At 40.0% G+C, this 27,136-nt stretch overlaps 1 protein-coding gene across 1 annotated transcript in view; it reads left to right on the top strand.

The window, feature by feature from the left end:
* Positions 1-3,540, top strand: part of TTC27 (tetratricopeptide repeat domain 27) — a 113,451-nt gene extending 109,911 nt beyond the window's left edge. Inside the window, exons 19-20 of the mRNA XM_042024997.1 lie at positions 143-243; positions 3,296-3,540. Coding sequence (XP_041880931.1) covers positions 143-243; positions 3,296-3,418 — 224 coding nt within the window. The 3' untranslated portion in view covers positions 3,419-3,540. The remainder of the gene's footprint in view (positions 1-142; positions 244-3,295) is intronic.
* The last annotated feature ends 23,596 nt before the right edge of the window (positions 3,541-27,136 follow it).

Consider the following 27,136-nt stretch of genomic DNA (forward strand, 5'->3'; position numbering starts at 1 on the left):
TTCTTTGTGTTTCTTTCTGGGGATATTACATTTAAAATTGTGGAGGGTATCAAGATCTTTAATTAAATGTTTTTTGTTCAAAGATTGTTGCTGGAGTGGTAATGCTTTTTTGTTTTGGGGTCCTTCTGTGTTTGGATTCTAGTGGCTATAAAATGCAGCAAGAACAAATCTAATCATCAGGAAGCTTTGCAGATACTTTCTTCAGCTCGGCTCAACTTACGTGGCTTGTCATCCAAGGCAAAGGTAGGAATGTTTGAAAGGTAGGGAATTTTGTTTGAAAGCTAGGAATCTTTGTTCTGTTGCCAGAATTTCTCTGTTTTGAATCAATTATAGATCAAATAATACCTGCCTGTCTCAGTGCATCATCAGGTAGATATTCATCTCTATGCTGTTAAGGATTCGTTTTAAGTAAACTTTTATTTCCTTTCTTCCTGCTAGGCTTTGATTGCAATACTAGTCTAAGAGCCAGCACTGACATTTTGGAGTAAGGTAGAATTTTACTTGAAATGTTGGGCAAACAGATTTGAATGTTTGAAAGCAGTCAGTCATTTCAAAGACCTGTTTTTAATGTGAGTAGTCATGGGAGAAACTGGGCAGTTTCAGAAAGAATAGATCTAAACCTGCAGAAAGGACCAAAATGTGTCAGGATTGCTTTGCATCACTTGGAGTGTTTTCAAAAGAGTTATTTATTAAAAGACAGAACTAATTTTTAATCTGGTTTTTTTTTTGTGGATACCCTACCAATCCAGATATTAATTACTTGAAAAAGTCATCATATATGAATCACACATTTTCTCTTAAAATATACATCTTGGCTTAAAGAGGGATTCTTCCTGCCTGTGAAGGGGAGTTAGCAATTGTGAATCACAGAGCTTAAGTTTTATAATGTGTGCTTGTGTTACAAAGTGTTGATTCATCATCAGTATGCTGAACTTGGCTCACTTAAGTCCTTTAATTTTAAGGATAAAAGCCTAGGAAAGTTACATAAGCAAACACAAGCTGGATCTGTAACTCTGCATTTAGATACAGGCATAGGGAAGACTTCAGAATGTGTTGAAAAAAGGGACAATATATGTTTTGCTGTTAGCCACAAAATATGATTTTTTCCCTTTAAAAACGGTGCATAGACTCAGTGTTGCTGTAGAGAAAGCTCTAAATGGCATAAATTATATGAATACGAGTACAGGTAGTTTATATTATGAAAGATCATGCAATATCTGAAAAATTAAGAATGTATTAGTCTAGTAAACTATATTTTCATTTCCAAAGGCATTAATTAAATGAACATCTATATTATTGGCAGCTAATGGTTTTACGATACTTCTGAAAAAACAATCATATTAGCAGTGAAGCATTTTATGTGAACTCACTGGTTTTGCATCCCTTCCAAGATGCTGTCTTATTTTTAATTTGAAGTCATATTGAATTTTCAAAGTATGTTGTAGTTTAAAAACTCAGTCATCTTCTGTCAGATCCTATGCACAAGCAGTTTAGCACTGTTTATACCTGTCCAAGCTTGACTACATCTCATTTTGCTGCTCTGTGAGTCATTATTAGTGTGGGATTCTTTTTTTCATTTTTAATTTCAACTGAAAAAAGCACTTTAAAAGTGGCCTAAGAGCACACTCACTAGTTAAGATTTCAGAAGGAATAAAAGATCAGTGAAAATGACTTTTAAAAGATAAAATTCCAAAATTTCATAGTCAGGACATGCAATTGGAACAACTAAGTAGAACAGGTGAAACAATGTCTCTACTGCTGGGATCTCCATCTCTTGATGCTTGAGCTCCTGTGTTGTGCCAGACTCACTAAGCACCCACAATCTGCTGAAGGCTGCAGCTCAGAGATGCGCTGCTACTGGGCTCTTTTCTGTACAGAGCCTGGTGGGCAGTCACATACTATGGCAAATAGCACAGTGGGCTCTCTTCTGGTCCTTGCCCCAATGCCTCATTCAGATCTGGCAGGTAGGGTCTGAAAAAGAGAAATGTTCTGGAGATGCATTGTAAAAGCATGAAATATGAGCACTGTTTTGGGGAAGCATGGGACACAAAGCCCAAAGAATGATGGTGCTTGAAACTTCCCCATGCTGTCTCTAGTTGAATAGATTTCTCTAATTGTGTGTGGGAAAAAAAAAAAAAAAGAGTGAGCAAATAATTATATCATCCTGATTTATTTAGCTGTCTTACCAGAAAGAACCAAACGTTTCTGTCACTCTCCCACTGTGATGTTTTTGGACTGGAAGTCAGAGAAGTTTCTGTACTTGTGGCATGAACATGTTCCTATTTTTGTGTAAGATGCTCTTTATTTCAGTGACAACATTGTTTTGAGGCACACTGAATACCTTGGTTCAAGCCTTTTAAGTACATTTTTGTTTATATACATATCTGTATTGTCCCATTTTGTTTTATGATATAATGATGTACAGATGTACTCCAGAGCAACTTTTGTTTTCTCAGTTTGTTTTTGTCTCTAAATGTAGGCTTTGTGTTTGTGTCAAATGAAGTGTGAATCACTCTCCCATTACATAATGAAGGGAAAACATATGTTTGGGTGTCCCCCCTTCCCCATATTTCTGTGTAGTGGTACCTCACACAGCCTCAGCATTAAATAGATGAAGATTATGATTGCTCACGAGTTAGCTGCGCTTTTTTGTTTGTTTCTGGTAATGTCTTAAGGTCTTTAAGAACAATCTATTGTTATTACTCTGTAGTGTTTTGTTTTCTCTGGTATAACTTAATTACAGGTGAATGCCTCCACCCATGCATGTCTTGACATCAAATGTTAAAAAATATTTATTTGAGGTTTTGGAGAAAATGAAGCAACAGAATATGACACTGGGGAACATGGCCATTCAAATTCACAACTAATTTATCAGCAGGTGGGCTTATAAACTGCAGTGACAGAATGTGAGATGCTCTTCTAATTTGAGTTTCATGAAACAGCCCTTTACTTTCAATGGAATTGGGAGTCAGCGTAGGCAGGCAGGTCAGAGCAGAAACCCCACGTCCACAGGAGGACTTGACCCTTTTGGCACAATATCATGTGTGTGGCACAGATTTCAGGTCTATATGCAGGATATGTGTCTATATGTGTATGTGCATAACTTCTGCTTATTAGCCACAGAATGGCCTTTTCTTAGAGAGAGATACTATTATAGTTTACAAAAATATGAAAAGCAGCATAGAGATCATGAGCTTCCTGTATTTTGTCTTGATCCTGAAACAGAGAAACTGTGTGTATCTTTTAAAGGTATTTATTTATAAAGTACTTACAATTATTTCTTTTTGTTATGCAGCAACTTTTCATAGATGTAACAAGTAATGAGGTTCACAGTGAGATAGCTGATGAGGTGACAGCTATGGACAACATGATTGCTGAACTTCAGGAGCTGAGCAACCAGCTGAGAGACCAGTGTTGACATATGGACCAAATTTCGGGACAGGATGACAATAATGACATGTTTCTTTTGCCACCGCTTTTGCTGATGAAATGGTAACAATTCTCAGGCAACAACACTCTCAATAAACACTTTTCTGTACAGTGCTGTTCTTGTGGTCAGCTTTTTTCAGAGTTCAGGCTGCCTTTTAAGATTCTTTCTTACCTGGTCCCACCGTCTTACAAAGTTGCATGTTTTGGTTCTTCAGCCCCAGATTTTCTGGAAGAGATGTTTGTAAGGTGATTATGGAGGATTAGTTCTGCCTGCTTGCATCCACCTTAGTGCTGGGATGCTGGAAGATGCCCCACCCAGGTGGGGGAGCAGGGGATGTGCTGCTCTGGAGGAGATGGAGAAGCAGGCAGCAGAGGTGGGAGCTGAGCCCAGCCTATTTCCCATTTTAACTCAGTGTTAATTGCTTACAGGGTGGGAGTGAGGTCCTGAGAGCAAGAATTTAGTATTTTTTGTTCTTCAGGTAATACAGTTAAAGTAGAAGGCTGTTTGTTGCATTAGGATATGCAAACAGTTATTACTTAAAGCAGTATTGGTTTATCCCATATACATAACTTGTGTCCCATGGGCAATAGACTGGTACTTCATTTGGGCCTTTTATAGGCAAGGGGATTTCCCTCACTGAGGCAGCAATAAAGCTGCAGTCTAATCTAAAGTACTTACATCTGACTAGACCAGGTGAGTTATTTTCATCTAGACTATTTTGCATGGTTTTCTTTTTCAGCATCTTTGCTACTGCTCTTCTTAAAATAAGATTTTTTTCAGGGATTTCCAAAAACCTGTGTGAAATAATTCCCTCACTTATGGTGAGGTTTTGGCTTGCTCTTCCCTATGAGAATGATGTGGTTATCTGTGTTCTGGGTTTGTACAGTCTGTGGTATGATCTATTGCTGAATGGTAAGAATTTTCTCCCTGAAGAGAAAAGCCAGAAGGTACAAGTAGACCAAACAATTATTTAGATTTGAAGCAGCAGTACCTGCACATTATTTTGGTGCATGAAGCGGTAAACCATCTTGACACCTTTGTAAAGTTGCATATCTTTGTAAAGCTTCTTGGAATGGAGAATAAATTATTTGGTGACAGTATTTAAACATGAGGTTCCCACAGAAATTGCCATCTTAGCAATAGGTTTACCTGCTAGTGAAGCTGGCTCCAAAACACCTCTTTGCTGAAATTCCCCAGAAAGAGAGGAGACATTAAAGTTTTTGCAGAGGGAATTTGCTTTAGCTGCTCCCATTTTCCTCATACAGGACTCCTCAGGTGGAGGAGTCCACCTGACTGAAAGAAAAAAAAGGCTGAGAGTTTTGTGATAGAATAGCACCACTACCATCTCTTTGACATGCCATTATGTTTTGATATGACTTAACCTTATTCACTAAGGAGAAGAAAATATCTTTAAAACTATTATTTTGTTCCTAGCACTAAGTTTTATTAGGAAGAAAGGGTTTAGGTGTTGATTAGTTTAGTGGCAGAAAAATCTTCAATTTTTATAGTAATCTTATGGCAAATTTTAAACCAGAATTATATCCCATGATTACCTTGAAAACATGAGATTTGAATTCTGTTGTCTTGATTTAAAAGACAATAATTCTGTTGAGTCTACCTGAGACACATTCATAGCTGCAGTTTGGCAGTGCAGAACATGAAGCCAGATTCATTTTTGCGTAACAGTTTCTGCCTAGCTTTTAAAAAAGATAGATGGGAAGTTAACACTTCATGTGGAATATTAGAAAAGTCTGTGAAAAAGCCTTTAAGTCCTTTTCCCTTTGATTTTGTTCTTTTGAAAATTCTTTTTGTTTCTATGCCTAAGCTGGTCAAGTGAAAAAGTCATTCTGCTCTTTCAGTGTCTCTTCCTTACAGTGCTTCGCCACAGATCTTTTCTCCATTTGAGCCTCCCTGTTTTAGCAGATGCATGGAATGTAAGCAGCTTTGTCTTTCACCTAATACAGGGAAAGCCTAGTGTCCACAGACAGGGTGTTCCTGAAGAGTGGGATAATTAGTGTTATGACAGCACATCAGTTTTCCTGTTGAAATTAATGTAAGAGAGGGCAGATGTCTGCAGAGACTTATAAATACACAAATATGTACAGGCAAGATACATGGTGTGGAAGATGGCAAGGCAGGAGCTGACGCATCATGAAGGTGTCTGGCTTTTCAGAGCAGATAATGATGCCAGAAGACCTCAGCCACTTTATCCATGAGGCCAAACACCTGATGTAAACCTCTCTACCAGATATGTACTTGCTACCTCTTTTTTTGTATTGGTGGTGTTTTCATCTTCCCCAGGTACAAGGTGAGCCCATACTGTTTCTTTGGAGATCATGACAGGCCTTTTAAAACTTTCCAGACACAAAAACCATGTCAGTTTTGTATGGTACTGATTTTCTGTGTTCATGCCAGGAGCATTTGCTTCAGGCTAGCTTTAGGAGACCATTTGTCGTGAAGACAATACTTCTATAAAAGCTCTGGCTGTCAAAGAAAACTGGCTAGTATTGAAAGGGAAAGAATCATTTCCTAAACAGACTTCAGACTTTTCAGATCTCCATCTTATGGGGAGTGTCTGTCCTCTTACTTGGATCACTCTCATGACAACTGCAGAATCCCTGAGAGTTTAGCAAAACCGGACAGTGCTTTCCTTATACAGTTGTCACATCTGCAAAAACCTCTGTAACACCTCTGTTATTTTCAAGAGCTCTATGTACAGCACATGCTACAGATTATTAATCAGTGTAGCATGGACTTGATTAGGCAGTATGTTGCAGGAATGGCTTACAGTTCACAGCAGAACTTCAGGTACTTTCTGATCTTTTTTGTCTTTTTGACTTTAGAAATGTTGGTGTTTCCCCCTTTTGACATCTGTCTCCCATTAATTTGGTGTGACATGGAGGTAAAACAGATGAGTCTCTACCAACCCAGACAGGGAAAGCAACTGTCTCAGAGTTTTGAAGATGAGTATAAAGCCAGGAAGTATGATGTATGAAAAAGAATTAATTTCTGTGGCCTAAAAGGGTGTGTTATTATGTCTTTGACCTAATATGGTTCAGCCTATGATGTATTTTCAGCCCCCAGTGGTTAGAACCCAGGGAAGATCTTCTGATTCACCCAGAGGGACATGTTGGGCTGGGTGTGGTATTAAAAGGTTTTTTGGGGTTGGGACATTACTCATGAGCTGAAGTGAATGTTCTTAGGGCTGGTGAGGCCACACTGACTCAGGCAGGTCACCCCTAGTACAGGCCACTAAATGTGTTCCATGTCACATTGTCCTCGGTGTTCCTTCCACCACACTGACCGGTACATTCAGAAGGGCAGGCAGCTCTCATCCCATCATTCATGCAGAGCTCTGTATTAAAACTAACTTTGGAAAGAAATAAAGCTTTGAATAATTTTTCAGTTCTAAAAATGATGTATGGTTTATATCAAATATTTGCAAGTTCAGCTTTCGGATGTGTATGTACATTGGTTAAAACTACGCCTCTTCTTTTCAAAGTAAATTAGACAAAAAAAACCCCAGGTATTAATTTTATTCTGCTTTAGAGAAACTGTAAAGTCTCTTTGAAATTATTTTGACTTAGGTCTTCTGTTCAGTAATTTTGTCTCAGTATCAGTGACTGACAGTACAGATGGACATAATGTATTTCAAGAGATAAAAGGAAGCTAAACAAACTCATGCTATTTCCAGAGGAATACAAATTAAAATAATATACAACTACCTAATTTTTTCTTCATCTGTGTTCATGCAGAGCTCTGTACCAGAAGTACAAAATAGGGAGAAGGTAACAGCTGATAGGGCACAACTTGGATTCTCTGAACTTAAAAATAAACTGGAATTTGATAGGAAATATCTTACTCTAAAAAAGAAAAAATTGCCATCAACTGTATGGAGTTGTTTTCAGTGTGATTACTCAAACCAAGTGCTTTGTGTTTCAAAAATTATTTCAAGAAATTAATTTAATTATTTTTGTTTATATTCTGTCTATATATTTGTAGGCACATATTTATACATGTATAAACATGCACATATACATGTATGTAGAATCTTGTGTCTGACACAGAAACGGTTGTTAATTCTGAAGGTGTAAGAGGTACAATTACAAAAAGGTACATTTCATGAAAGCTGTATGCATTACAGAGACTGAAAATCAGACCAGATGTAGGAAAGCCATTCCTGTATATTTTACATTATGTGTTTCAGGCATAAGACTGGCAAGTAAGGTGAATTTCACAAGTGAATGGCAATAAAATATTTATGTTTATACAAAACCCGTTTTAATACTGCAATAGGGAAAGTTTTTGCAGCATTCAGGAGTACTTAAAAATAGATAGATTTCAATCAACCCGTAGCTTATTCAGGCATGTGCTCAAATATAGTAGCTGCATTCATTAGACAAACATTTCTACTAATCCTTCAGCCACACTAATAAAAGAGTTATCCTTTATGGGCTGAGTGTAGTAGCACAGAGTTCTCTTTTTAACTATTAACATCCTTCAAAGACCAAGGTCTGATCATTATTAATGACAGTATTTGGTTTTCAGCAAATGAGTTGAAACTCCGTAAGTCTTAGCAGCATGTTGTACTGAAAATGGAGACAACCTTACTTTTGGGAGCAGCTTATATACTGTAGTTGAAGTGGATTGGTTTCTGCTCTTTAAACAAAGAAAGCCATCAGAGAGCAGCAGCTGTCTTGTTGGGCATTTTGGTTTGGTTTGTTTTACTATTTTTATAGCATTTGTCCTTTCACTCACACTTTTGCACTTTTCACTTTCTTTTGCACTTTTGATTCCATTATTAAAGCAAGAAAAGTAAGTTTGTGGATGCAGGCTCTCTTCACTGAACAACGCAAGGATGCCAAGTCAAGTAATCGCTGCTCTTCTCTGCTGGGTTAGATGAAAGACCTATTACAAATTTAATCAGCTAATACTGATATAAACCTAAAATGGGCCTCTGCAACAACAGAGTGTTTAGGATGAAAGATCTGTGTTAAGTAACTCTGCTTTCTTTATAGAACTGTTTTCCAAGTTAACCTAAGTATGAATGTTCGTTTTTCTGTTTCCAGTTTACTCTGACCTGAATGTTTTCTCAGAACACACCAAGAACCTTTTAATCACCAGTGATGTCATATGTCCCCTCTCAATTTTTTTTCCTATTTATTTTAAACTTCAGTGACCTGTGAGTCAACTACAAGAGTTCTTGGCCAAAAATGAGTGTAACAAACCAGGCAAAGAAGTACCAGCCAAGAGCCATGCAATGAAAAACTGGGATTAACAGCATGAAGATCTTCAAAACTGCAAGTTAGCCTATTAATGACATCACTGCTGAAGTGAAGCAGCTACATTTTTTAAGTTGCTTTTAGAAGTTAACCCCTACAATTCAGCTCTTTTCCACTGTCATCTCCAAGTGAACATCATATTCTTTCTGTGTTAAGTGCAATCATTCCATCCACTTCCAAGGATTTTTCCTGCTTAGTTTTCAGTTTCTGCTCACTGGAATGGTGATTTACAAGCACAGAAACTACCTTTGTGTTTCTTTCTCCACCCTCTCTGGCACAGACTTGACTTGCCCATCTTTGTGATTTCTCAGCCCTCTGCCAGTTTTGTGACCTTTTTGGTCCCTAGAAAAGCACCCCTAATTTTTATAGTTCCTTGTGTGCTTCTGCCTCACAGCAATTTCATTTTGTCCCTTTCCAGCAGTACTATCCCACCATCCCCTCCCTGTAATCTCTCTTCCCTGCTTCTTTAAGGTTTGTCTATGAGGTCTTGACAGCAAAGATGCTAGCAAGGACCTTAAGATTGCAATTAGGGTCAAGAGTAGCTGGCAACAGCATGAAAAATTGAATTTGTAGCGAGATGAGAGTTATTTGAAGAAGTGGGAAAAGGGCATTTTCCCCTCTGTCTTGGCTGAGCCCCTTGGGGATGAGACAGAAGGCAAGGACCTTTCTGTTATGGGGAGTAATGAGCACCTTGAGTGTTTGCCAGAAAACTCAGACTGTAGAGGAAGAACAGCAGCCCAGGGATGGTGATGATCGTCCCTGTGGAACTGCTGAAACGAGGAAAAAAAAGATTAGCACTCTTGATCAGACAGGAAGGCACAAGTCTTTCCTTAGCAAAAGTTGGAGCAGTAAATAGGCAGACCATACACTGCCAGAGGGAGATGGCAGACCAACCAGAAGTGACAGATGCTGCTGGAGAGAAGAGTAAGCCACGGTTTGGCAATAGCCCAAAGTTAAAAGAACCAACTTTCAGGCACAAATACCAGCGTACTGCAGGACTTGTAACAGCCCATGTGGTCTGAGGGATTGTCTGTTTGGGAATGCTCCAGAGGTACCTGCAATTTTTTTACTTGTTTTTTTTTGTAGCAGTCTATCTTCCATGGTTCAGGTTTTGCTATCGGCAATGCTATCACCTCATGTTCATAGAGATTTTTAATTTGACTGTAAATTCTATGCAGTCCTACAGCCAGACATAGTGAACACAGCGTCAATCAGTCTGCATTTTCTGTTTGCATGTGAAAAACAGGCAAGTAGTTCACAAGCCGGACAAGCTACGGGAATCAGATGATTTTTTGTAAGCTTAACTTACTGTCATGCTAAGCAGAGGGGAGGTTTTTGTAGCTGAAGTATGTCTTGCATTTGGTCTGTACTTCACAAGGGCTTTTACTGCTGTAGTAATCTCTAAGAAAGCTGGTACGTGAGCAAAGCCAGTTGTAAAGAATCGATGTAGAATAACTTACACAGTTTCAAATAGAACTTTAAATTGAGTCCTATGGAGTTTATAAATTAATGGAGGAATGAGAAGAAAGTAACTGGCCTGTGGAAAGAATGTGAGAAGTGAAGTCCATAAAATGAAATGAAGCAGTGATAGTACCGACGATGCACAGTGTTGTGACACCATTCAGAGGTGGCACAGGCAGTGAGATGCTTGCTGCTGCCTTCACGTGCTGCTTCACTGCAGAAAGAGTTATCAAATGTAATTCAGATTCTGGTATGTTCCTGATCAGAACTATAGCAAACTTCTGGCAAGCTATTCATCAGGAAGATTGGCAACTGAGGTAAGTAGGATTTTTCCAAGTTCCCTGAACATCTTGGACAAAGATTCAATCTCCTGAGGTTAAGCCTTTGCTTATCCTGTTTCCTCAGTATCTTGTGTCTATTACACTCTTGAGTGCCTCACACTCTTGGACAAAACCAAGAGTTTTCTGCTTTGATTGGGTTACTACAACTACCTAACTTACTGCAGGTATTGCAGACCACTCTTTGAACACAAAAGTACACACATTTCTTATTTGTTAGTGGTCCTCCCTCCACCTTGAGGCAAAGCAAAGCAATCTGGAATGTTCTGCTTCCCGAGGTGACATGTCTGGAACTGTGGAGGTTTTTTTTCCTAGTTTATCATTTGTGCATGTGAATGCTCCCACCTGCTCATGCAGTGTTTGTGTGCCTGCTGCATAATATCACGGACTATAACCAAGTCTCTTGTGGATATCATGGGAGCTTTTGATTTATGCTCTTTCAAGCATTCTGCCTGAGGCTAAATTTTCGTTTCTGGTTAAGGTTTTATTATTTCCATGAGGTTTAACTGAATGAAAAAGATACCAGTTTTGTGAATACTGTGGTGAGGTGATTTGTTCGTCGGTTTGGTTTCTAAAAGGAAAGTTTTGCAATTTTTTTTTTCTAAAAGCAGTTGAACCCTATGTTGTTTTGCTGGCAATGCCTTTAGGTGAGTGATCACTTTGATGCTATGTGGGGAAGCTCAGGGAGCTGAGCCAAGGAACTTTGGAAGGTATTTAGATCTTTTCTGGTCATTTTCTTATACAATCATACTAGAACTTATTTTGCACATTGCAAATGATTTTTGTTTTTCATACAAGTCTATTTCTTGTGAAAGTATTGGGAAAGCAGTGAAGGTAGCTTACTGTGACAACAGTGAACACAACTGGGATACGTTGTCACATCCTGCCTGCACGTGTTTTGGATATAGTGCAGATATGCTCACCTTCCAAGTCATAAATCCAAAGGAAAACCTGATATCCTCCTTTATGCTGCTGCTCTAATGATATTTCTACAACAAGTTTCTGCATCAGTGAAAAAAAATGGGGTTTGTATTATGGGATGGCAAGGTAGTATCTGTGCAGACAAGCAATTGCATTTGAGTTGTTTCAAGCATTCATGCCTTGATTTATTGTCACTGAAATTTAATCTAGGGTGTTTTGGTTTTTTTCTTTGGACTTTCTCTGTGAGAGTTCTTGTGAAAATATTGCATCACCACTTCAGGAATGGACCAGCAGTGTTATTTTGATCTGTCAAATGCAGAGGCCATGAACTTCCCCTGAGAAACTCAGTGAAACAGCCTTTCTACTCACTTCAGGATTTATAGTGTAAAGAATGCTTCCTAAAACTGAGGCCTCACAGTTTAAAACAGTAGCTCTTACAACTTGTTCCGCATGTGAGCCTGATTTGTTTGCATATTCTTGTTGGATGCAGTGGAGAAAAGTTACCTCTGTGTGTGTGTAGATTTATCAGGACAAATCCCAGCAGTATAGTAAGAACAGTATCCTTGAAAAAGTAATTGTTCTTCAAATTTTTTTAAACGTAGTCTTGTCAGACCCTAAACATGCCTTTCTGCAGGTTTAAATGTGTTAAGGCTTTGTGAGTATTTCAAAACCTGTTTGGAAAAATAATTAAAAATAAAAAGTAGAGATTTAAGAGGAAAATATCTGAAATAATACTGGACATTTTAAACATATAAAATCCCCACACCAGTCATGTGTCTATTTGACAGAAGCTTAAAAATAACGTTGGCTGTAATGCTTGGCAAAATAGTGTATGTGTGAGGGCACGTATGTGTGCAGGTTTGTGCCTTTTAAAGGCAAACAATGCTAACGTGTCTTTACAAATTACTGTCCTGTTTGCACTTGGTACCATCAGTGATCTCAGAACAACTCTGGAGATGGTATTTAATTGTGGCAGAATGAGGGCATGGGTATAAAATAGTTTTGTAAGTCTCACTGTAGCAAATACTGATTGTAGTGCAGCCATGGGGTGGCAGGGCTTAGGAAGTGGGGGTTGGAAGATCTCAGGGCTCAGCTCTGTGCCTGGGGTTGGAAGGGATGATATAGCAATGCTCTCACTAAGAATCCCAGTTAAGAGAGATTTGAATTATTCTTCTGATTTTTCTCATTTACGAACAAAATCTAGGTAAGAATATGCACACACTCTCCTTGTCCCTATTTGCTTTTTTTGCCTCTAAGCCACAGTAGCAGTAAAATCTCCATGGGCTATTGTCAGAACCATGCAAGGAACAAGATGCCCACCTTTCCAGGCATCAGTCTTTTCCTTTGCCTCCCAGCACTTTGATGCCCAAGAAAGGCATCAAGCTATAAGTGTGTGTTGTTGACAGCAGGGGACATGCAGAGCTGTTCTTGCTTTTCTTTGCTCTTTCTTTTACTTGTGGCTTTTGCCACCAAATTCTTCATTCTAAGGACCCATAAGAGACAGATGATGGCCTCCCGTTTTTCTATTTATCTTTTCTTCTCTTCCCTGGACTCTGAGAGGGGCCTTATAGGAAGGAATAACAGCTTTATCTGCAGTCACAGGAAGGGGATCTTTGACACCCTGCTCCCTCCAGCATCATGGGAACACCCTCTGAGTAGTGCAAGTTTTGCAGCTGCTGTTTCTGTTGCTTCTTCCTTGCCTTCAGTCAGCACCTCACACATTATTAGCCTTCCTTGCTGCAACTCATTAACAGCTATCTTGTTTTCAGGATGCTCCTTGAGAGGCTGTGTACCTCCCCAGAACCCTCCTTTCTCCCACAGCATGGATTTTCTGGAATCAGGCTCTCTCCAGGTCCTAGTGCTCCAGCGTAGTCTCTTAAGAGGAACCCAGAGGTTTCACAGGCCGGGTTTGGACAGAAAGTCCTTGGCAGACTTGGCCACTCCCTGTTAACTCTTGAGTTAGCAAAGGTAATACAAATGGCTCAAGGAAGAGAATGGGAGTGCAGAGACTTCTGATTCTTTCTCTTGGCTCAAATGAAAGGGAGATTGGAATTGGGTTTTCTCCTTGAAGTGTAAAGTGAAGTGCCTCTGTGCCTTAAGGGATACTCAAGCAATGTGAAGGGGGAAAAAAGGCAATATTTCCTTATGCACTCATAAAATCTTAGAAATGGAAAAATACAGCTGTTGTTTAGTCACTGAGGTTCAGGCAGCAAGCTGAGATCTCACTCATGGCTGGGATCCCCCAGGGATGGGCACTGCACACATCCAAAGCAGTCCCTGTTGCAAGAGCTGGGAATTAGAGTAACGTGTGGTAGGATGTCAGCCTGCTCCATGAGGGCATGGCAGAGCTCATGTCCACACAGAGAAACACTTCTCTCTCCCAAACAAGATGGGACTCAACTGCCTATTGAGAATGGTCAATGGCCCATCTTAATGTCCAAACTTGAAGTGTGCCCACATAATGCTTGGAAGAGAGCTAGCTGGCCTCAGCCAAAACCATGCCAGAGGCCATTCAACCAATTCAGCTGGGTGGGTGACTGGGGTGGGTCTGTGCTCAGACACTGTTAGTTTGACCAGTCTAGACACAGCTGAAGAATACACTTCCTACTCCAGGAAAATCACAGCCCAAGGATTGCCAAATAGACAGAGGAATAAGAACGTTGGTCTCTAGTACATTCATTTTATGCACAGATTTACTGTGAACTCCTGCGAGCAGCTGGAGGAGATGTGAGGTAAGGCCTTGTAAAAAGCAAAGGGCTTTGGAGGTGACCTCAGAGCCATTGGTTTTAAATGTAGTTATACATATGGAAGGTGTCCCAGAAGTGACCTTGGGGAGCTGACAAAGAGAAGCTTGTTGCCCTGACAGAAAAATAAGCCACAGATGGAAGAAGTAGTAGATAACAGCAGTCTTGGCAAGAAAACATAAAAGAGGACAAGACTGAATTAAGCCAGACTTGAAGGTTTTAGTCTTCAAATGACTGATAAGGGAGAATAATTAAACAGGAGAGGGTAAATAGATGGGAACCATAAAATAATCAAACTTGGTAGTGAGCAGTAACCACTGAAATTAACTACTTTCTTCTGCCCCTGAAGAAGGATTTTTTTATCTTCTGCATTCATTTAGTCAGCTCCTATCTCCACCTTAGTTATTTTTATATATTGCACTTTCTGAGAATATAGCAGATGGTGAATATAGCAGATGTAACTTCTATATACAGTCAAAGAACATGCATATATCTATGCAGCTGCACAGAACATATATTAATGGCTCAAATATCTTTAGAGAAATATAACCGTAAAAGGGTTTAATTTGTAGGAAGAAATAGAATTCCAAAATTCATGCATGCCTGCAGTCCCCCATGTGCTATATTCCAGCTGCAGCTGACAGCACTGATGGGACAGCCAGGCCATAGCTGTCTGCTTTGTAAAGAACCTGCAAATTTAACAGCAGATGGACCCATCCTATGGCTGACTGGCAAGGGAAGGTATAGCTGTTGTTTTCTGTAACCCCATTTTATGTGTCCCTGGTCATGGAGCAAAACCTTGTGATGGGCACGCTGCCACTGTTTCTGTCAGTCTGTCCACATCCCTACACAGAAATGAAGAGGTATGTAAACTTTGACCCTCTGGAATATTTCCCTGTCTCCCCCTTGACACTGGCATATTACTGTCTGAGCTATAGGAAAGGTGTTGGGAAATAAATCCCAGTCCCTACTCTTAGCTGCATCTAGTGGGGCACTTTCAACACCACGTGGAAGATTTCATTTTAACTGACCTTCAGGCATGACTTATTTTTGTGCTCTAAGTATTTTTAAGATGGGCCCAGAGGAACTAACTCCTAAATAATTCAAGTGATGAGAGTGGAGGAGGACACATGCTGTTGCCGTTTCCAATAGCTTTGAAGGGTTTGGAAAGTCCCTGTGTGGAGTTTTCAGCTTGGGAGAGAATTTTCTAAACGTAGAAAGCCTGAGCCATGAAGTAGTCTTTGTTGCCAAAGACTGAGTGAGAGAAAGAGATTGGATTTTGGCATGTCACACCTTCCCTGTCCAACCTCGTGCAGCTGATGGCACCCAGCAAGGGTCACTGTAACTCAGGTGTGGTGCACTCTGGCTTCCAGAGCTACAGGGAGTTTGTGTGTGTTGTTTGTGGCCATGCACTGGGGGTGAGAGCCTGTCTGGGAAGATAGAAAACAGTCAACTTCCCACTTTAAGTATGGTGATACTTGCAAATAAACTGGAGTGTAGGCTCCACTGTAGGCTGGAGCAGGTTTTTTGGTGGCACCAGGGTCCCTCCATCCCAGCTGAGAAGTGGAAGCTCCAGGCTAGAAGCGTGACCGAGCAGGTGCTTCTCTGCCATGGCTGTGTGTGCGGCAGGTCACCTGCCCTGGACCTGCTCAGTCGGAACAGTCAAGCTGGGGAAGCTGCTCTTCACCTCTTCCCACATGGTGTCTCTGGTGTTTCTTCTGTGTAGGTTGGCCATCCATGTCACACATAGAAAGGATGCAGACGCTCACGAATGCTGAATGTCTTCCGGCAGCCTGCTCTCAGTGGGATTATGCTTGGAGCAATTGCATAAGGGAGGGCTACGAGACTGAATAGTTTGGATAGTCTCCAAATCTGACTGGTCTCAAGCTAGTAAGCAAAATAAATATACTCCAGAAGTCACCCTCTTGGCTTTTTTCTTTCTGGGGAATAAGGAAAGGATCTGAATCAGGGCTCTGTGGTGCATGGGCAGGGTATTTAAATGATGTTTCTCCTCTCAGTAGGAGTGTGGGAGGTTAAGCTTTCTTGGAGAAAAAGCAGCAAAGTAATAAAGACAAGGACTGCTGGGTAAATTGATAACTGGTAGTGGCTACAACCTAATTACTGTGTCTACGTATCTAATTAGCTTTTTTCATCTTTTTTTCTGAGTTTTTTTTGCTTAATCACTGCTATTACTTGTAAACAATAATTTTATAAGGTGTGAAATTCCTATACTGCTGTGTTTATAATGATTCCTGACCTTACACCCCAGGGGAAGGGTGTAGTCAGCTTGGTATAAGCAATCCTGTGCCAGATGCGGGGTGGTTCATAATAAGAAATGTTATTTACAGAGATGGGAGGAGAGGGGGGAATCAGAGGATCAAGGTCCCAGATAGGCTGGAATGTGCAGGATCAGTATCTGCATTAGAGCACTTAATGCCTTAATTCGTGTTTCACGGGATGCCGGACTCTTGTGGATCATTCCTGTTTTCAATGAGTATGTGCCTACATATAGCTATTTCCATGCCAGTCATAGCCCTTGTTTATGTCACTAACAGATCTCATCACATTTGACTGTGTTATTTTTACATAACAACTAAATCAGTGGAGGACCATGGAATATGCACTGTACAAATTCTGAAATCAGCTTGAATGTATGCATCAACATGATTTTAAAAATAGTGAAGGGACCTAGAGTAGTGATACTTAGTTGCCGCAGAGTTTAGGTGGTGAGGACTCTGGTGTTAGTTAACCATTTAAAAGCACAGAATCATTTAGGTTGGAAAAGACCCTTAAGATCATCAAGTCCAACCATTAATCCAGCACTGCCAAGTCCACCACTAAATCATGTCCCTAATAAATGCCCTGTCTGCACATCTATTAAATACCTCCAGGGCTGGTGACTCAACAACTGAGCTACAGACAAAGATTGATTAGGGAACATATCAATGAAATTCACAGAAGGTACTAGAAAAAGGAAACAATGTAAAATAATTGCAAAATGGCTTGATGCATGATCTGTAAACACTGAAGAGAGGCATGTATATATCATCTCAGAATCTGTAATTGTCTGGGATTCAAGAGAGCCATGGTAAAATCCCTTATCTAAACATCTCCATTCAATGGAAAATTGCATTTAATTGAAGCAGTACCAGTCAGCTCTGCACAGGACATGGAAACTTTCTCGTGGGGCAGAGCATTCTGTGAGGCAGAGAATAGTTATGGCATGCCAAGCTGGAATAAATAAGCAGGTATTTATTTCATTAGAGAATGCTCATTGTCTTCCTACTATCAGTGTTTCTCGTAGCTCATCTGGTGCTCTGTTACCTCCTGCATTCTGTTACTGCTTCAGTCACTTAAAACCTGGGTGGAGAGAACTGAAAGTTGGATATGAAAAAGTTGTGTCAAGACATACAAAGCAGCTCTCATGGTAAGGGAATAAACTGGAAATGGTGGAGGTAGCAAACTGAATCAACTTTCAAGGTGCAAAGAGAAAGATTATGGGGATTTTACTTAAAAAGGGACAGGAGAAACAAAGAGGATTTAAAAGAGTAAAGAGAAAGACTTTATTTGAGTGAGGCTTAAGAAGGGTAAGGAAAATATTAATCTACAGAAGTTTTAATCTGGCTACAGCCATGAAGTGTTTTCCTGTCAACCTACTACTGGGAACAACATAGACAAGGGACTAAACTGAGGAACTTTTGATCCATATTTATGTGACTGCAGACCTTCACAGTCTATACTTTCTTTGTGAAGAAAAATGAAAAAGTATAAGAAAGAGATGAAAAAATAAGAGGTGTGAGAAAATTAGTAAATCTTTCAAGCAATTGCTCTCCAGAGCAGTGGATGGATCTCTCTCCATTTCATGTGTGGGACTGTGGTCACATTCACCCTCTCTGTTTTCTGAGGCTTTTGAGCTGGAGTCCGGTGAGGTTTATGGTGGTTGTCCACTAGGTCTGAGGTGAATTTGGGTTGTTTTTCTTCAAAGTCTGTAGCTTGCTTCCTGAAACAGACCTGAAAATTGTAAACCAGTATATATCCATACTAACAGACTGCCAGGGAAGAAGGCATCTGAACCTTACTTTTTCAGACTGGTGACACTGGAGAGCAGAAAAGATTCAATTCTTTGACCCTGGCCCAAGTCTCCAGGTTGTTTTTGAGAATGCTGGTGCAATCACAATAGCAGAAAATTTCCAGGATGTTGAGGGTATTTTGTGTGTGTGTATGTGTGAAATCCAGAATTTGAAGGAGAGATTATTACAGTTTTGTAACTTGCTTTAATGTTTGAAGAGTGCCGATTATCAAGAATACAGAGGGAGTTTTGTGACTAAATTTCCTTCTCTCCCAAAGTGAGAATTTCAAGAAGCAAAAAAGTATACTCACAGCCCTTGATTAGAAGTAAAATTGTTAAAGATTTTGTATACCTCATTTCTGAGTTGACCAGCTATGAGACATCAAAATAGACTTGTGGGTTTTTATCTGTGTTTTCAAAGTTTGTTCTCTGATAATTAATCTTGTTTCAGATGTTTTGGCATGCAAAACCACTGCTGAAAATTTAGGACACTATATTCTGCTAAAAAGAAAATTCTGAACAGCTTGCTTCCCACTGGCCCTCCCCTCCCCCACCCATGTTCTGCTAAGATTTACTTGTTAAAAATCAGGCATTATGTGTTGGAAAAGTAGGCAAGTAGTTTAAATTGTTCATTCTTTGTTTTTTCTCAGTAGATTTGTGTCATGGTTTGTTTGTGCAAATATTTGCTCAACTCCTGTGTGTTTCATAGGTCACCAGTTTGTCTTGCTATTGATGGCAGTGAGACTGTACATGTTGGTGAGTTAGGTACACAACTTATAGCTTAATAAACAGAAGCACTTAGTGAAAAAGGAAAAAAAATCCAGACTTGCACATGCCTACAGTACAGTGCTTTTCTTCAGAAATCCTGGAATAGCCATTTTGTTAAACAAGTAATTTTGTGGCAGCAGAACTAATGAAGCCTGGTTTCCTATAGTTTTTTGTCTCATGGGTGATTGACTTTCACTATCTAAGAGGATGTGAGCCCCAGGCAAAGCTTTTCCCATCAGTGGGGTGTTTATATAAGGGCTTTCTCCCATGAGGCTTCTCTCATATCTTGAACTCACAACTGCAAGTTTTCTCAGAGCCAGGACTCTGATAGCATCTCTACCCATCTGTCTATTTTCAGGAAGAAAAAGGAGGAATTTGGCTATCTTTCATGAGTCTACCAGTGTTAGAAGCTGGTTGGAAATATATTTAAGAAATTAGTGGAATGAATACGCAGGTGAACACAAAATGAATGATCACATAGCCTCCAATTTTGTAGGAAATTCTATGGAAAATGACTTGGGCATAACAAGATGCAGTACTGCAGTGACTATCGGAGATATTTTGTGTGCTTGAAAACCCTGGTTCAAAGTTTTTCCCATAAGAAAATGCAGATTTGATGATTTATTTCCAGGTTTTCAATGTTGTGTGCACAACAGCAGATGTGTAGTGTGCTTCCAAAATTGCGCTTTTGTCTTTTTCTTTTGGTGAGTCCATACAGCTACCACCATCAGCTGTTGATTAACTATGCTCTTTAATCCAAATTTCATAGTTTTTCACTTCAGAACAGAAGATTTTCATTTCTACTACAAAAGCCTGTGCTGGCAAATGTTAAGTCTAATCTTTCAGTTTTCACGATTGCACACTCATTCATAATTGTGTAAGTAATTATCCAGTCAAATGCAAAGTATGCACTATTATTTTTTTAAGAACTATGTTCTTCAGTGCAGTCCACTGAAACAACTTCTAGCACTTCGTGTATATATTTGGATGGTAAAGGCAAAGTCATAAAGAGATAGCCCTAGTGCAGCCAGAATACAGCAATGCCTATATTAAACTCAGTGAAGTAAAATTCTAGTGTGTATCCTTTGATGCTCTGCCTCAGTGATGCAATACAAATGTACATTTTAATGGTGCTTTTATAGTACTTGAACTCTTGGCTATATTGAAATGCAGTTTTTCAATCTTGATGTTTTTGGAACGTGTTGAGATGTAATATGCGTGGTTTTTATAGATCCCAGAGAGACCTCCCTCAAACTTTTCTTTTACCCACTCACAAAAAATCCTCCGTTGTTTGGGTGCTAGGGAACCCTTGTGAATTAGTCACAGGCAGTGAGGTAAGAAGTGGAGTTTGAGCTAGCTGTCTATATTTTAACTAAATGAGAAACTCCGGATTCTCACTAGACAGATTCTTAGGTTTGGAATTTACTTCTTCTTAGAGTCTGAACTGCCGGAAATTTCCTGACTTCTTTTAAATTACTTTTATTTTTGTGAGAGGGTCCCATGCAATTTTAAGAACTGCTGGGGAAATAAACTGCTTACAGTATCTAGAACTTTTTGGTCATCCATTTCCAGAGACTTCAGAGAGGTATTACTAGCACCATTTCACATATGGGGAACCTGAGGCACAGAGAATTGAAGTGACTTGCCCCAGATCATGGAGCAAGTAAGAAACAGAACTGGAGTTAGAGACTTGTGCTTCTACATTGTGCCACATCCATTCAGACACATACTGCAGCCATCAGGAGAGAAGAAGACATGTCACATGCTAGCAGTGAATAGCAGAGATTTTGACCTTCAGAAATGGCAAGCACTTCACCTGTGTGGTTCATAAAACAGAGTGTCTGAAGAGTAGACAGAGCTGGAGATTGGCACCTTATGAAATTCAGACAGCTTGCACCAGTGTGCTGGCAAGGGGAAGCTGGTATGTCTGCCTGTACTAGGAGGAGACACTCATGGCTGAGTCAGTCTTCATGTGATTTCTTCTCTCACTCAATGAAAAAATACTTTTGAGGGTACAGAATGTGGTTGTACTGTTTTCTTCAGTGCTCAGCTGTGATGGTGGCTCTCATGAGAGAAGTAATTACCCTTCCTTTCCTTCTGTGCAGACACCTCATATTTTGTTAGATACTGTCTGGTCTCATATTTTACTAGATGAGCCATCTCGTCATCTTAATCAGAACCTAAACAAACTCATTTTGTCCATGTGTACCACAGTAGGAGCCTGGGCAGGACATACCAAATTTTGGACTTCTGCCCTGTCTTACCTGTGTAACCAGAGGTGGAGAAGTATTTGTGCTCTTCTTCCTACCTCCAATGCCTCAAATCACAGCTTTTCAGCAGCTAGAGGGTGAACATATCTGATAGTTTTCTTGCCTCACTCACAGGCTTCCTCAGACAGAGAGGGAGGCAAGCAGCAGAGTAACAGCTTTACATATTCTTCTGCAAAAGGGTAGGAACAGCCAGAAACTATAGTGGGGAATGATGAGAAACTCCAGACAGAGAAACTCAATTCTGGTATATTTTTAAGTGATTCTTTTTTGCTTAGGGCATTCAGAATGCTGGTGGCACCCATTATATAACACGGTCACAGCATAGGAACTGAAATGTGAACTCCAAACAAACAGTAGAGGAGGAGATCTGTTTACATCTGTTTTAAAGGAGAGCACTGTAAACATAACACTGAAATCTTCCTGTGGAATTTTCTTAACAGCAGTGAAGGGTAAGTCTGTATAAGGAATGTTGCCCAACAACAGCTCCTACTTTAACATGTCCCCAAGTCCTAAAGCTGTGTGCCATTGTTTTGTGCTGGTGAACCATCTTGTCTGTGTACTCTATTCTTTTTTTCCACTAACAACCCAAACTGTGGGCCATGGGAGATCAAGACGAGGTTTTCATTTCATTCAGAACTCTGGAATCCAGCCCACTGGAACTTGTATCTTTTGAAGCTCTAATAATTAACATGCCTGCATTCCTTAAGCTGCAGCACTCACCAAAATGTACTTCCTGCAGAGCTGAATGAGGGCAAGGACATTGTCTGACCAGCAGGCAGAAAAACATGGCAAACCTTCCTGGAAGGATTCCTGCTGGTTTGGGGTTGATTGAAGAAGAGGATTCACCTGAGCTGGGAATGGCCAGACGGCTCCTGGCCCCTTTACAAATACAGGAGGTATGTGTGATGTGGCTCTCTTTAGTCCTCTTTTTTTAACTTATCTAAGAAACTGGCTGTTTCTCACCCCAGGGCTCTGCTTACTGTAGAGATGCTCTGTGTCCCTGTTAATCCAAATTTGGAAGCAGATTTAAGAGATTTCTCTTGGTCCCCCCAAAAAGCTGTGATTTCTACCAACTCTTGTGAGGATATGACTTCTTTTCCCAGACCCCTTCCTCCGTCATGGGAAAGGAGGCCAAGTGAGGCCCTAACAGTGACCTAACAAAGACTGGCTTCTGAATCAGCTCCTGGATCAGCAGAAATCACTTGGAAATTGCAAAGGGAAGTGAGTGTCAATAGGTGATGTTTCACACACAATATGTGGCCGAAAGAAGTACCCGCAATCCTCTGCTGAAGTGCCAAGGAATCCATTTGGCCTTTCAGTACGGCACAATCCTTGCTGACCATCATCCACATGTGATGTCTTGGGGTCTGTAGTGTGACCATGACACACAGTTTACCTCATTTAGACTTTTCTCAAACTATGATCTCAGAAAAGTTACGAAGTCCACTCCCTGTCCCAAGGAAGGATCAGTTAAACCAACATCACTTTGTCATAGAGATCTGTCTGGTCTGTTCTTAAATACCGCCCATAATGAGCTCTCCAGACAAAGTCACCGATGTTTTGTTTCCTTTTTTGTTGGAGGACTCCTTTCCCCAAATTTTTTGTACTGCAAATGAGCTTATTGCTTCTTATCCTGTCTACACTGGACCTGGAAAGTAGTTAGTTCCTCTCCTTTTCTTTTTGCAGCCTTACACACCAAAGATTTTTCTCAAGTTATCAGCCATTTTCTCTAAACAACTTGTTTATTCTGTCTTTCCCTGTATGTCAGGTTTTCTGAACCTCAGATCAGTTTTCATTGCTCCCCTCAGGGCTATCTCCATTTGGCTCCATCTGTGAAGTGCGGAGTCCAAATGGGGCAGAGTACTTCAGCTGAGCTCTTTCCCATGCTGAGAAGGGAAAGCATCTAACCTTTCTATGTGTTTCACAGTCCTACCAGCATTTGCCATTCCATCACTTAGGCCAACAAATATTCCCCAATTTGAGGGTGAAGCAGAAATCTCTAACCCATAAGCAAAGTAGGTACTCAAACATCACATTTTGGATACTGTTGGCTCCAGGTGGACTGGTAGCTGAATCCACAGAGGGCTCTTACTTGGCTCCCCTTCTTTCTTTTCTGTCTGCTCAGAAAGGGTGACAAGGTGTGGCTTGCCAGGGCAGGCTGCCAACAGCTGAAATTTCCTGTACAGCTGTAGAAATAAATAACTATTGAGCATGCCTGGTTCCCATCACACCCTTTCCCTGGCTCTGCTTTGCCCTTTCTAGCTGAAGTATCCTGCTCTGCCTATCTGCTTGTGCAGGGAGGCACCTAGGATTGCAGAGTACACTCCTGGTCTCTTCCATCTCTCTTCTCATGCCCCCCTTTGTTTTTGGAAGGACACAGATCACATCTGTGGGATGTTTGGTGCTGTATGGCTAGTGCCCCCCACTCTTGATATGCTGGGCTTTTTCTGGGATGACCTGCTCAGAACCACAAAAGCTGTGGCTCGGCTACATCTATGGGGCTTCACAACACCAGAGGTGGCCTTTCCCCTGTCATCTTAACTAATTAAAACCATAAGGAAAGTGATGGAACAATTGCCTGTCCATGCTGTAGATGCTATCAGAGACGAATTCCATAGCAACTAATTGCAAATATCCAGTGGCTGATGATGCAAATATGCCATGATTTACTCTCACCATGGGCTTTATTTAGGTACCTAATGTCAGTCTGTGGTACCCTACACAATCTTTGAAAAGCAACTTTTATAACTATTCTTTGCTGTAATGAAAACCAGAATTCTTTCAGGAACTGAACAATAAAATTGTTGGGAATTTGTTTTTCTAGCTAAACTTCCAGTGACAAAATATTTAAGGCATATAGTGCAATTGGTTTTCATCTGAGAGATGGCATGGATGATGTCAGGGTATAAAGTGTACATTATTCTTTCTATATACAATTTTGTATTATATAAGTAAACATCTTTTAAAATATATATTAGGAAGTCTTTCAGTCAAAACAAATACTCTGTTCTGTGTGTTTGCAGAATCTAAGGATCTACTCTTTCTGCCTTTTTATTTTAAATCTCTGTGGCTTGAACTTGATTTTCTAAGTTTCCATAAGACTGTCCAAATTGGTTTGCTCTTAGAGCCATATTTTAAAGTTTATTTTCAATTTCTCTTGCAGTCTATCTAGTATTTATCAGTTCCAGGAAAAATCTTGACAGAGAGACTGGGTCATTTTTCAATTCAGTGTGTTTTTAGTGGCTTTTTAGTCCTTATAGATACAGCATAATTCTATATTGTTTAGTTTGCAGATGAGAACTTCACTTACAAGAAAAGAAGGTAGAGACACAGAATTCCAACAGCAAACCAAAGCCATAACAATGTAATGAAATAATGTGAATATAATTGTAATGAAGTTACTGCATGCGATTTATGGCATGTGTGATTAGCTGTCCAGCTCTTTTTAGGAGGCAGAGCTGGAGACCCATTGTGGGACCTGCTCACAGGACGTGACATAGGGATAATGGCTTCTGGGTTGAAGTGCCTGGCAGTAGTAGAACTCCAGGCCCTCTCCTTAATTAGTGCGCGAGTGGAAATGGCAGCAGTGGTTCTCAGGAGGCAAAGGCAATATTTTCTATGGAATTAGCAGGCAGCCTGCATGGCACCTGCAGGCGGCCATTTGGTGTGTAGCGGGTTGGGACTACACAAACACTTCCATCTTAAAAAAAATTTTTTAAATATATCAGTCACTCTACAGAAAATAGTTCTGGGCAGCAATGTTACTGAGGTTTAACACATAGCTTTATGTCTTGTGGGTAGATCTTGTCCAATCTACAATGCAAAAGCCAACCAAACCTGTCCCAGACCTAGGATTCTCACAAAGTTTTGCATTCACTGATGTCTAAAACTGTTGTCATTTTCCAGTGGAGCTTCTCCTCATTTCAGTTTAACAGCCTTGTGGAATTGAATACATTTGACATCCCTGTTCCTTTAAAAGGTGATTGAAGTTGGCTGTGTCCATAGAAGTTATTAGGGGAAGACACATGATTACACCTTTTCAGCATCTTAGGAAACTAGGCCAAGAATAATAATGATTTGAGATTGCTGAATAAAATACTGAATCACATCAGGATCTTTTTGGATATGAACTCTCCAGGTTTGCCAGGATCTTGTTTGGAAAATGAATTATGCATTTTAGGGGTTCTCTGTAAAGTCAGTTGTCTGCAGATTCCTTCATTGGACAGATCTTTACCTTCTGCTCTTCCCCATATGAAGGACAGGTGATGAAAAAAGATATGCATTAACTTGTTTAGATTGTAGGAAGTCAAAGGGGAAATGGGTTCAGATGGTTTATCTGCGTCGAGCATTATATAACAGAATGTTTTATGTCCTATGTCAGAGAGCTGATTCACTATTTGTAAAATTAACTGTAGGATTTTACTTTTTCAAATACTGAGTAAATCCTTAACACAGTAAGCAATGCCTGCAGACATGTTTAGCACATGCTCCCCTTGAAGTATCTGTTAATTGCTGAAATAAGTCACCCGAATATCTTTGGAAAAAGATGCTTAATTGCCTTTCAGAATAAAACCAAAGTTAAGCAATTAAAAAATTCTTTGTACTATCTTACAATGAATGCATAAAAACCTGGGTTGCATCTGAAGTAAACAAAAATATGTAGTAGTTTAAGCAGATCTTTTGGGGAAAGTTGGTTTTTTTTATTTCATGTCCTTCCCTCTCTTCCCTCACTCTGCCCCCTCTCCCCCCTAAAAAAATCCCCATAAAGTCAAGAAAATAGAAAGTGGAACAAATACTAAAAAACAGGAGCATGTTTTCAAAATTACAAAATTTTAATAGTCTGAAAACAATAGGTTGGAGAACTCTTCCAAATAGCTTTCTGGCACTCTGATCACAGGTCAAAGAACTAGGAGATTTTAAAGCCAGGAGAGGCTTTAGAAATATTATAAATATTCATCTCTTTCAGCTTTCATTATAGGACAAACCATAGAATTTCACCCTGAAGTACTTGGTTTGTGCCTAGAACGTTTGAGCCAGGTGTGAAAAATTTCAGTATTGACACAAAGTTGAAGTAAATGCTGCATTTACTCACAGTAGAAATTTGTGTGCTTTACCATTTGAACTTATCTAAATTTGTTTTGTAGCCATGGGATCTTGTTATGTCATTATGTCCAGCATTAAAGCATCTGTGTTTTTAATGTGAACACCAGTGCCTGCACTGAGGTGAGGATATCAGCTCAGCAAAATGAGATTAACACCAAAATGTGTGTCACAAGTTCAGAGTGCATGAACATTTTTCCAAAAGCTAAAGTATCTCATGAAGCCTGCAAGTGGGGGATCTGTTGAGTTACCAGCAACAGAGGTGAAAGATCACGTTTTAGTACCAATTACTGATTTCCCATGTGCCTCTCCTTAATGATAATATTCCATGAGAGACTGTGATTTAACATAGCCACCACAACTGACACGTAAGAGCTACATCTAAGGAGAGAGAAAACAGGGGTTCAGCTGTTTGTCTCCTCTCTCCAGAGATGAGAGAGCTGACAGAGACCAAGTATGTCTGGTCACTTCTATCACCAGAAACATGATCTGCCATTTTTGCCGGGGTTATGAAGGTAACTAACGTGATTCTGTATCTTCCATGGTTGAAAATATGTTTTGAAAAATATGCTTGATATTTCTTTTCTCCCTTCTAGCATACAGAGTCAGCATAAATGTGAAGTCTTAGATAAGCAACAAAGTTTGGTGAAAATTCTCCTTCTAGAAAGAGGGAAAAGGCAGAAAAATATTCAAGAAATAATTATAGTGACATTTTGATTTTAAAGCTTAGGATATCGGAGGACATCAATGATT

Source organism: Corvus kubaryi, unplaced genomic scaffold (genome assembly GCF_017639235.1).
Source record: "Corvus kubaryi isolate FWS band 111438036 unplaced genomic scaffold, C.kubaryi_AGA036_p1.0 37266, whole genome shotgun sequence".
Classification (NCBI taxonomy): domain Eukaryota; kingdom Metazoa; phylum Chordata; class Aves; order Passeriformes; family Corvidae; genus Corvus; species Corvus kubaryi.